Source organism: Wasmannia auropunctata, unplaced genomic scaffold, assembly GCF_000956235.1.
Source record: "Wasmannia auropunctata unplaced genomic scaffold, wasmannia.A_1.0 LD335977.1, whole genome shotgun sequence".
NCBI lineage: Eukaryota > Metazoa > Arthropoda > Insecta > Hymenoptera > Formicidae > Wasmannia > Wasmannia auropunctata.
In genome coordinates this window covers 428243-439758 of record NW_012026913.1, presented here as the reverse complement: position 1 = coordinate 439758, position 11516 = coordinate 428243, and the positions used below count along the sequence as shown (strand labels likewise).

General features: G+C 33.7%; 2 protein-coding genes across 8 annotated transcripts in view; one reads left to right on the top strand and one right to left on the bottom strand.

Moving 5' to 3' along the window:
- Positions 1-4735, bottom strand: part of LOC105454660 (BTB/POZ and MATH domain-containing protein 5-like) — a 6415-nt gene extending 1680 nt beyond the window's left edge. The window contains exons 1-3 of one of the 5 annotated variants that reach the window (XR_975014.1): positions 4339-4724; positions 3644-3875; positions 128-294 (exon numbers count right to left, since the gene is read on the bottom strand). Coding sequence is in view for 4 of the 5 variants with exons in the window: in XM_011697443.1 (XP_011695745.1) it covers positions 2769-3875; positions 4339-4353 (1122 nt within the window). In the remaining variant the exon portion in view is untranslated. Of the gene's footprint in view, positions 1-127; positions 295-2223; positions 3876-4338 lie in introns of those variants that run through there. The other 4 variants (XM_011697444.1, XM_011697445.1, XM_011697446.1 and 1 more) reach the window with 4 other exon arrangements.
- On the top strand, positions 427-9837 carry LOC105454661 (ATPase family AAA domain-containing protein 1-like). Of its 3 annotated transcripts, none has more exons than XM_011697449.1 (9): positions 427-675; positions 1219-1347; positions 5921-6182; positions 6472-6668; positions 6821-7063; positions 7127-7328; positions 7542-7738; positions 7822-7994; positions 8103-9837. In XM_011697449.1, the coding sequence occupies exons 4-9, from the start codon at positions 6513-6515 to the stop codon at positions 8266-8268; spliced, it is 1137 nt and encodes a 378-aa protein (XP_011695751.1). In that variant the 5' UTR covers positions 427-675; positions 1219-1347; positions 5921-6182; positions 6472-6512; the 3' UTR covers positions 8269-9837. The 3 variants fall into 3 exon arrangements, with proteins under 3 accessions (XP_011695751.1, XP_011695750.1, XP_011695752.1); XM_011697448.1 differs by having other exon boundaries at positions 427-865; XM_011697450.1 differs by lacking the exons at positions 427-675; positions 1219-1347 and adding an exon at positions 5459-5477.
- Positions 9838-11516: the final 1679 nt, after the last annotated feature.

Here is an 11516-nt window from a genome sequence, read left to right as displayed (position 1 = left end):
AAATGTCACAAATGCATTGATTCGTTTACACAAATTAAATCTTATGTACTTTTCAACGTTCTAATAACGTATGTGTACCTACATTCAACAAAATTGAGAAAAGATATCAAGTACGATAAGAACTTACTTCTTTCTCTTCCATTATACGTGGTTATTTTTTGCAAAATATCTTGATTGATTTAGAATCCAAGATTTCAAGTTCTTTTAAAGATATGCTTTGCCGACATTCCACACTGTTCAGATAATAATATTAGAATATTTCGTCTACAGATACGTGGAAACGAATGTCCTTTACTGTTTGCGAAAAGGTATGATGTAGGTATGAAAACAATCCAACAATGCGTGCTAGAGATGATACGCAGCTCGCGCCCTCACATGGCCCCGGTGAAAAAGAAACCCACACTAATTAAAGAAACTAAGAGAAACACGTGACACACTGACATTTCACACCACGTCTATGTGCGCTCAGCCACTATGAACATTAAAGTGCATTTAGTGGATTCAATAATTGAGTGAATGCTTGCTGTTATTAGTGTTTTTTTTCTAGATCTAAAGATCTGTCATCTGATTGAATGACCTAAGAGAATATAATAGCAGCGAAATAGCGAATGCTTATTAACTGTTAGTCCGCTGAATCACCGATGAGATACTCGTCGACGTTTCAGATAAAGTTAGGTTAATTTTTTTAATATCATGACTATGCCCTGATTGTCCTGATAGTTTATAATTCGTGATAGTGCGTTTCCATCTGTTTCAATCAGAAAAAACAACTTGAAAAACTTGCGTAGCACCGCACGAAATTTTTACACAAATGCGTTTATTATAACACATAATCTAAGAATATTCTTGAAAAGATCGACTAAAGGTATTTTTACATTTTATTTTTGTTATTTTCTATAATAATTTAATAATTATTTATTTAACCACCGCGATTAGTAATTATTTAATTGTCACTAGAAAATACAAGAGTTTATACTGCCGATTAACAGCTCTCCAGCTGAGTACAGATGTGTAGTGATAGAGTTTATTCAGACAAATTTGCATAATTGCATAATCATATGAAGAAAGAAAATGATTCAATCGCGTTTCTATTATGAGAACAAATGTAAAATGTGATTGGATAATTTTCTTTGTGTATATGATTATTCAGCTATGCAAGTTTGTTGTCAAAATAGGTCCTTATAAGCCTTTACTAATATTATGTTGAGGATTGTGCAGCAATTGGAACACAACTTGTGACGCCGTATGCATAAGTGTAGTGATTTTACAATTGGAAAACATCCGTGCCGACCGTGCCTATACTCAGCATCTACATTCTACATAGATGTGGCTTTTCCTTTTATAATGGTATGAATATCCTTTTCAATTTCTTTTTAGTGGGGTGGCATTGCATTTCTAGCAATACTAATTGTAAAAATAACTAACATACAAATGCAAATGGCTATCTATGGTTTTTTTTGTCACAAAACATTTAGAGATGTATCTTTATTTTCTTTTGTTCATCCGTAAATTAATACTCTAGATTTTAGATGTGTTTCAAAAAATGTATAGACAATAATAATCTATTAAAATCTATAATATATGTAATAGGAATTATTTTCATAAAAATTTTCAGTAGTGCTAATACATTTTGGAATGCAGCTTTATGATGCCCTTTAATTAATTACATTGCTAAATTGTCTTATATTAATAAAATGACGAACGAAAGATTCACTCAGTGGCACAAGTCTTTCATTACATAAAAATAAATTAAATTTTTAGATTTAATTTATTAATAGTGTATTTCGATAATATTCCTATTGCTTAGAAATAAATTTCTTCTATTGAATTACAGAGAGCTCTTATTCACCGCTGACACTTTACATTATCCTTTACTTTTAAATTACCATTCTCTAAAAAGATAATATAAAGTTTCATTTCGAATTAAGTATTGAAACTAAATTTTGAACAAAAGGTTTAGTCAAAAACAAAATTAACGAAAAACATACTTATTTGTATTTTTATTTTTAAACAAAATCTAATTTCCGAGATGATAATTATTAAATTAACTCTAAATTTTAAAACTGATTTATAATTTTAGTGGAATAATATTTTTTATTTGTAAATTTTGAATCATGTTTTTATTAAATTGAATGTCTTTTACATACATATATCGTTCACAACATCTTTGAATTAGAAATAATGATAAATGAACTGACAGAAAAATGAATAAATAAGAAAACATAAGTTTGAAAATTTTTTATCTGTTTACATTAAGGTATAATTATGAATTCAATATTATTTCAATTTTATTGACAACCAAATTAATCATAACATCGAAAAATATATAATTACAAACATTAACATTGCATGATAAACACTGAAAAACAAAATTAACTTTAAATTCATCAAAACAATTTGCTACTATTGAAAAAAGAATTTGCTAAAGATTCTGGCACTATGTGTATAAAAATTAATCTAAAGAACAATTTGAATTTTTTCATTGAATACGATACTGATAGAAGTAAATAAAACATATATGGTTAATATAAGCTTATAAGAATTAAGAATTCTGTTATTTTTTAATTTCTTTAGTTCTGAATTAATTTATAGAGAGAAAATTGTATAACTAAACTGTATTAAATATAATTAAAAATAATTTCATTTGTTAATAATAATTTTGCTAATTAAATTAAACGTAAAATACGTTTATTATATTCTGTTGATCTACATCTAAGATAGCAATATTATATAAATCAAAAAGTAGCAAATTATTAGATTATTAGTTACTAAATGACGAAATTAACGAATTTATGATTACAACTGCTTTCAAGTATTTCGCTCTTCTCAATCAATTCCATTATCTTACATGAATCTTTTTGCGATAGATTTCGAAATTCGTTAGTATTTACAATCTCGTTTTTATGAAATTTAAGAAAGGTTGCTGAGCGCGATTCTAAAAATTTTGCATTAGACGAAAACGCAAGCTGTATAAGTTCCACGGCATTTTCAATCATAATATAGCGTAACAAATAATGTTCACATGTTAATTTTAAAACTGATACTTCATACTTATCGGCTATTGTTAACAACTTTTTAAGCTTGTCATAATTATTTTGTATCTTTTTTATTGAATCTGCAGTTATAATAAATAATAAAAGGTATTTAAAAGCTTCTATCTCATTTGTTATTAATTCATTTGTCAAATCTTTTTCGTTTTCCTTATGTGTAAGACAGATATTCTTAAAGTAGCTACTGTTGGTAGCATATAACAATTTTTTCGGTATAACATATTGTTCTTTATTTATTATAAATTTGATTGTGTCCTCATTCTTACATTCAAACTGATCAACTGTTGAGTTTTCAGATTTAACGTCTTTTGAATATACTGTTGAGGGTGGTAATAAATTCATATGTATTGCATTACTTATTATTTTTTGAAAAATTTCAAATTTGAAGTCTATTATAAACGTATCGGTGTTAGTATATACAAATTCCGATATTTCTATTAATAATGTCATATCCGTTATTTGACCCGAAATTGATTTACTATATAAGGTATTATATGATTTGACATCAGCCGAATTTATCACAGTACAACATAAACCGTTAAATGCTCTACTAGTACGTATGTAAAATTGTATACTTAGAGATTTAGGCTTACGTATAATGTTCAATTGAATCATGTTTTCACCATTTTCTGGAAATCGTGGAGAATGTAATGTATCTATGATTTTATGAAGAAGCTTAAATTGATCGATTTTCCATGAATAGTCGAATGTAGTTGATTCACTCCATGTGCTAGAGTAACTCTTGACATATGAAGGTAAAAATGATGAAACCTGCTTTCCTGAAGATTCTGTAAAGATGTTCTCAACTTGTTCTTTGCTAGAAATCTGAAAATAAGCAACTTATTTACGAATGATGAAAATAATAAAGATCAAAATGCCGTAAAAATCTCTACATCTTTTTTTAGTAAAATATATTGAATTTATTTATAATTTTATATTTTATGTATTTTTATGTATTTTAATATACATATATTATATATTATTTTATATTAGTGAAATTCTTTATGTTTTTCATATTATATATATTAAACAAAGTTATATTTTGAATTCTGACAAATAGTAGATAAGTCTACATTAGACTTTTTGTAGTAATAATTTTTAATTGCATCCAAATTACATATGCAAGGAAAAACTAGATTTGATACATCTGGATGTACGTAAGAATTTTCTTCCTTATATATGCTTGAAAATATATTAAATTGTCATTTTGGGGACAAAATTTTATGTGCTTTTTAACGTTCTAATAACGTACCTTCAACAAAATTGAAAAGAGGTGTTAAGAACTTACTTCTTTCCCTTCCATTTTATAATATGTGTTCCTTTTCTGCTAAAATATCTTGATTGATAGAATCTGATTTCAAGTTCTGTTAAAGATATGCTTCGTTGATATTCCACACTCTGTCCAGATAATGATAATAGAATAATGCGTGTACAGATAGTAGATACGTATGGAAACTATTCTTCTTCTTTTCTTAATGGCATTTGCTCTCCAGCGAGAGTCAATCAGACCATTAATGCCATGGAAACTAATGTCTTTTGTTTACTGTTATTTGCAAGAGGGCCAGTAATGCCATGGAAACTATAATATCCTTTGTTTATTGTTATTTGCGAGATAATATGAATTATTTTCTTGTAAAGATTTTCAGCATTGCTAATATATTTCGGAATGCGTCTTATAGTGCCCACTGTTATTTGATAAATAAATTTTTTTTTTACTCTAGAAAGTGTCTTTAACCTGCTGATTTATTAATTGTTTAATAATAAATGTTCCGTTAAATTATAGCTTTATAATTAATTGCTTCTCATATTTTACATCAATTTGTTTGTGCCCCCGACTTTACGTACAAATTGTCATTTTATTTTTAATATAGGAAGAAAGAAAAATATGAATAAATGTACGTGTACAATTAAAGGCTGAATTAAAAGTTTTTTACAGCAAAATTGATTTCAAAAATTCATTTAAATTTCTATATTTCTCAATTATTAACAGTCTAACTATTTAACTTGATTTGACTAATTCCGAGGTTTAATTACGGCAGTGACAAGTATACACCATTGTAATAAATAACCGCAAATTAAAATATTATCGAATTCTGTTCAAATCTTGCTCCAATCTGCTGACAGAGTGACGATTCGTCTGTCAGGAAGTTGACAATTATTACCAGGAATTTTCTGATCCATGCATCCAATTCCGATGCAATACAAATGTACAATTGCGCGCATTTAAATACATGATTCGACGCGTCTGACGCGTCGTGATGATAATTTTTTTTATGCTCGCAATAAAAACGGTTGCAATCAATTGTAATCAAGTGTTATGATAAAAACGCGTCGTTTAACAACGAACGTGCTCCGTGAATTCGTAAAATCGATTTACCTTAACTCCTTCATTGTCATCGCGACTCTCGAGGAAATTATATAACATCGGTTAGTGATTCGTGGAGGTTTGCTAAATTGTTATTATTTTGCATAAAATTTGCTTTCGATTTGATTTTTTTCTTAGTATTGAACATATATAGGTGTACTTATTGTTGCATTTTACAAATGCAGACCGGATTCAATTAAATGCCGATTAACTTCCTCTCGGCGATTAAATTGATTTATCAAATTTTATAGTATCAGTATTACGCGTGTCTATTAACACAAATAATTAATTTTTTGTTATTTAATACGTGGAAAAAAAGTTAGTCTAGGAACGACGGATTATACATATATGTATATAGTTGGAAATTTTGCAGTAAACAATTCTGTCGTTTGAATTAATTAATCAGAGTTTGATCGCGAAGCAACCCTAAATGTCGTTCATCCTTCTTGTTTGCGAATTTTCTGCAGATGCTCTACAGTCTACTTTTCATTTTCAATTACTCCAGCATTTTATTCGGCGGAAAGTGGTCGTCAGAAACACAGATTAGCCAAGCAAAGTCAGAAAGTGTAACGTAGCGCCGCTACGCACCGCGCATGTTCCCTCCTTTCTTCGCGTTCTGCTGCTACTGCTATAACCTACAAGTCGCCGTCCACTTTCTTCGCCCAGCGAAATCGTGAGTCGCGGTGAGGTTAAGTCGCCAGGAGTACGCAGCGGAGTGTAGCCCTCGACGCGTTGCGGGTCAGCGATCATTGCGACAACGATTGCGGGTAAGCTGCTGCCGTCGCACAGACCACACAGATTTCCGTCATTTCTTTTCCAGCATGACAAACGAGAATATTACGAACAGTCACTAACAAACACTTCATCTCTTCTCCTTTTAGCCTTTAAACCTTAAGTTTACTTGTCAGTCAAAGCTGTTCCGCTGTTGCACGAAATCGCAATGCGATTTCTCAGTTGTTACTTGTTACTAACAATTCTATAAATGTCGCGCCTCCTGAATACATATTTGTTTCCTCTCTGACTGGCTGCAATTATGTTAAATGTTTCATCTCACAGCAAAGTGTCGGAGTATCGCAACTAGAGTGTCCTAGCGAACGATGAACATGGCAGCAAGCGCTGGTCTCACACGGCAGGAAGTGCTGATGCTGGTAGCGAGATTGACATGCGTCGCGGCGATCGGCTTCTTCAGCATGAGATGGCTCATCAGTCAACTTGACCCTACCAGGAGCACAAAGCAGAGAGCCAAGAAGAAGGTTTGAAAGCCATCTTGTGTGTCTTTCGAAGAAAATTTTAGAATTTTTGCGAATTGTCTTCAATTTGCAAGCGAAGAGCTTCGCTTTAATCACCACTTAACATTAAGCACTTTTAACTGGTCGTTTGTGTCTCATGTAGCAAATTGTTTCAGGCTCGGGAGCAGTTACGCAAATTGGCAGAGAGCGACAGATACGCGCGATCCTTCGACATGGACCAGCTGACAGACTACGAGATGATAATAGCTAATCATCTGGTGGATCCAAATGACATCAAAGTATCGTGGAGCAGTATTGCCGGTCTGGACAGCGTTATTCAAGAGCTCAAAGAGACGGTCATCCTGCCTATACAGAGAAAGGAATTGTTTGAAGATTCGCAGCTGACTCAAGCGCCCAAGGTATTAGATATGTTCCTTTGGAGAAAAATCCAGTATCTTAGATATCGTGCTTGTCACTTTCAGGGAGTATTGCTGTACGGTCCGCCAGGTTGCGGCAAGACCATGATCGCCAAGGCCACCGCTCGCGAGGCGAAGACCCGCTTCATAAATCTAGACGTGAGCATCTTGACTGACAAGTGGTATGGAGAAAGTCAGAAGCTGGCCGCCGCCGTTTTCTCATTGGCAGTCAAACTGCAGCCCTGCATTATTTTCATTGACGAGATAGGTACGTCACTGAAAGTAGTAATTGTTTTTTTATTTAAATTTATTTTAGATTTTTTTTTACTCTCAGAAATCTTTTCCTTTCTTTTGTAAAAGATCTTTTATCTGTAAGTTAATACGATATAATTTATTATAGATACCGTTAATGCTTATAGTTTAATACAATAAATCTATTTGCAATTAATAAAATGTCTTAATATATTTTTAACTTTAACAGATTCGTTCTTGAGATCGCGCAATTCACAAGATCACGAGGCCACGGCAATGATGAAGGCCCAGTTTATGTCACTGTGGGATGGTTTGATAACCGATGCCGACTGTACCGTGATTATAATGGGAGCCACTAATAGGCCGCAAGACTTAGATAAGGCGATTTTGCGTCGTATGCCAGCGACTTTCCATATCGGATTGCCGGTAGGTACATTTATGCGATTTCAAATCTTTAATTATTAATACATAATTGTGGAATGTAAAGCCAATACACGCATTTGTTCCAGAATGAGCAGCAGCGAACAAAAGTTCTGCAATTGATACTGAAAAACGAGCCAACCGCAGACAACGTAGAAATCGCAACGTTAGCGAAGCACGCAGAAGGCTTCTCCGGATCTGATTTACAAGAGCTTTGTCGGAACGCGTCTATATATCGTATTAGAGATTACTTATACACACAGTACGTATTTAAACGCTTAATTGAAAGGAAATCGAACATCGCGTTACATGTATAGAACTGTGCAAAAATCGGAAGTCACCAGCTTCTATAATATCGTTTAATTCACAGCGACGGACTCAAATATGAGAACAACACAGACGACGAGTACGACGAAGAATTTCACGATACCGTGCGGCCCATCACGATGGAGGACCTACTCAAATCATTCAGGAAGATGCGAACATCGAAACTACACACGGGAACGCTAAGCACAAGACAACTGGATCTAGATTAAGGAAAGGAACTTATTTGTAAGTCGTTGTCTGTGACTGGTTTTTTTTTATAGTTCTTCGTGTGCTACATAGATGTTACGACAACGATGACAGTGATATTCTGCTTCATCATGAAACTATAATCCTCGATACTGTTGGAAGTGGTTTCCTTGTCGTAAACGTTTAAAAATTTTTATGAAGATATTACGATGTTGAAGTAGCACTGAAATAGAATCATTGAGCGAAGTGTTCATAATTCCATAGTAAAAGACATCGTGGGGGAAAATTTTATAATAAGACGTGTAATGGAGTTTTCCTCCGGACATGGTTGTATTAAACATCTATGGCGACAAGGGCGTTCAAATCTGTTACATCAAAATTTTTATTTTATCTCAGTTCCTTTTAGAAAATATGATTTGTTGTAAGTCCATTAAGCAAATTATATTTTTATTTCAACAGAATTGAATAAGTTTGAAATATTTCTTTTTATAATATGTATACAGATAAAATATAAATATAATTGAAGCTAGTAAACGTATATGTTCAAAATTTGTGTATATGATTAAATGTATAACAGAGTATTAAATTGTACAAGAAAAAAGTGAAAAAGAATAACTTTCGATTGTTAATTGTTAACAGCAAATGGAAAAATGATATCGATTTGGAAATTTTGGGATAAACTCCGATGAACTGTACCTTAATGCTGTATGAGATTTTTATATAATACGCTTTTACATGTGTTACAATTATAAAATTATAATAATATATTCCGCCTTTCAAATGGCACATACAAATATGCATTTCTGTATATTTTGTTATGTAGCAAATTCAATTTTGAGTGAAGAATCGTCAATTTCTTTATATAATTGGAATTGTAAAAAAATGTAAAAATGTAATATCTTAATTTTATGATTATGCATATTACATTAAATTATTGCTTATGTTTATAAGGTTTAGTTAGTCGAGTACATGAATTAACATATTTCGGTATTTTACAGAAAAATAGTAAGAGAAAAATTAGAAACTTTTTATGAATATATATGTGTTGCACACAAATTATATTTACTGATAAAAACATCACAAATTATCATTTTTTTAATGATAGAATTACGTTTCAGTATAATGTACATCACAATATTTTTACTTTGCTTTCCAATGAAATCAACAGTAATGTTTAACAAACGAGATCTGAATTTTAATGTACAGTTATTATCCGGCAATGCTTGTGTGCTATTTAATTCCACACTTGTAAATATATGTAAAGATATTATAATAGAGTGCATCTTGTAATATAGATGTTAAGATATTATATGATGATTACATGAAAATTTCAGATTTAAATTTAATAGTTTATCTGATGCTAGTATATTGCCATTTCGGAATAAGAACTGTTTCATTTTAGGAAGATTATAAAAAATATATATATATATAGACAAGTAGAACAGAAAACAGAATAATATACAAATTCGAAAAACATTCATACTTTTGCAGAAATGTCCTGAAACCGTTTAAAATTAAATTCGATTGCGCACAATTTCAAAAATGTTACTTATGTATGTTATACTAAGAAATAAATTCCGTTTAAAGAAAAAGTTTTAACATCCATTTCTTAATCAATTTTTCGAGAATTAAATTAAATTCACGCAATTTAAAAGAATTGACCAATCGTATTGATCAACTATTGGCTGAATTGTTAAAAAATGTGACTTGTTAATTATTTTTTCGTCAAAGATCTGGGAACAATTTCGTGATTTCTAGCATCGTAGACTTATGATTTTAGAGAGAAAGAGACGAAAAAAGAGATTGGGGGAGGGGAAGAACTCTTGAAACTTTTTAAAACATACGAAAACACCTAAGAGAGAGAGAGAGAGAGAGAGACTGAGGGAAAGACGGTAAATAGAACGATTCATTCTCCCCATGGAACAAAATCGTTAGGTTCAGGTAAAAAAAAAGGCAAAAAGGTAAGAGGATGATATCAGCACCTTAGAAAGGGATAATTACCAATTTAGTGAAAAAAAGAAACCCGTCGAGCCTTTTGGATAAGCGCGACCGCATTATAATAGCCGTCTCGGTATCTCCACTTACAATTAGGCCCGATTCCACAAATGTAAAATCAATTTTTAATCTCGGTTCAACTTAAACTGTTATCTCCTAATTCTTACAGATTAGAAAAAGATAAGATAAACCTGAACTTCGGTTAAAATCGAGTTAACCGCGAATTGTGAAACCGGGCCTTAAATGCCTTAATAGAAAATACCGAGACGCGCGCACGAAGAATTTAAGGATCAGAGCGGAGCATGAAAAGCGATATACGCTCCGAGTGTTACAATACCCGATTGTCTGTCGAATCCGCATCGATCCGTTATTATATCGACGTTCTTCAGCTTCCGACAAAATCGACATGAAAACAATCAAAATAAAAAGAAAATTGTAGAAACGGAGTATAATGTTACACAGCTGGTACTCCGCGTCCCGAAGAGTCGCGGGAACTCGCGACAGTTTCTCGGCGAATGAAAATCTCTCGGGCATACAGTACTTATAAATAATTAAGAGATTCTCGTTTTGAATATCTTTCGGATGGATTACGCTTCTCGCGACGAGGCTTGGATAAAGAGAATTCCGAAATGGATAAAGCGAAATCCGCTCGCGGCGGCGGCGACAGCAGCAGGATGAGTAGAACCGAGAGGACGCACGAGCGACGCGTTCAGCTTCTCCTGTGCGCCTCCTGCTCTCCTCTACCTGACCGAGAAAGATCTCGCGATTCGTTCGCGGTGACGCGACCGGAGCGCGCGCGCCGAACGAGAAACGCGAGAACGGGCCGCGGCGCGCCGCGGCGGCGAGTCGGGGCGAGCGAGCGAGCGAGCGCGTGCAATACATACGTATACACACGTAAATACATACACGTACCGTATACGTACGTGTACGTGCGTGGTGCGTGCATGCGTGCGTCTACGCGGACGGAACGAAACGGAACGAGACGAAACGGAACGGAACGGGAGGGAGAGAGAAAGAGAGTAGGCCGTTCGCGGGGGTCGGGAGGCGAGAAAGCGGAGAAAAGCACACACACACACAGACACGCGCACACACATACACGCACACGCTGTCATGGCGTTAACGTTAACGACGCGTGTCGAGCGTACTACGTGCCGTCGGCGACGCTGCCGCGAAGCGAGGTGCCGGTAATACACCGCCGCGGAGCAGCCCCCCCGGGTAACGTACGCGAGAACGACGGCGATCGACGTCGTCGGTTCGTCCGCACGGGGGAGAGAAA

Coding starts and splice junctions, on each gene's coding strand:
- LOC105454661 (XM_011697449.1), top strand. CDS start 6,513: ATGAACATGGCAGCAAGCGCTGGTCTCACACGGCAGGAAGTGCTGATG. Junction 6,669..6,820: donor AGCAGAGAGCCAAGAAGAAG/GTTTGAAAGCCA, acceptor AAATTGTTTCAG/GCTCGGGAGCAGTTACGCAA. Junction 7,064..7,126: donor AGCTGACTCAAGCGCCCAAG/GTATTAGATATG, acceptor TGTCACTTTCAG/GGAGTATTGCTGTACGGTCC.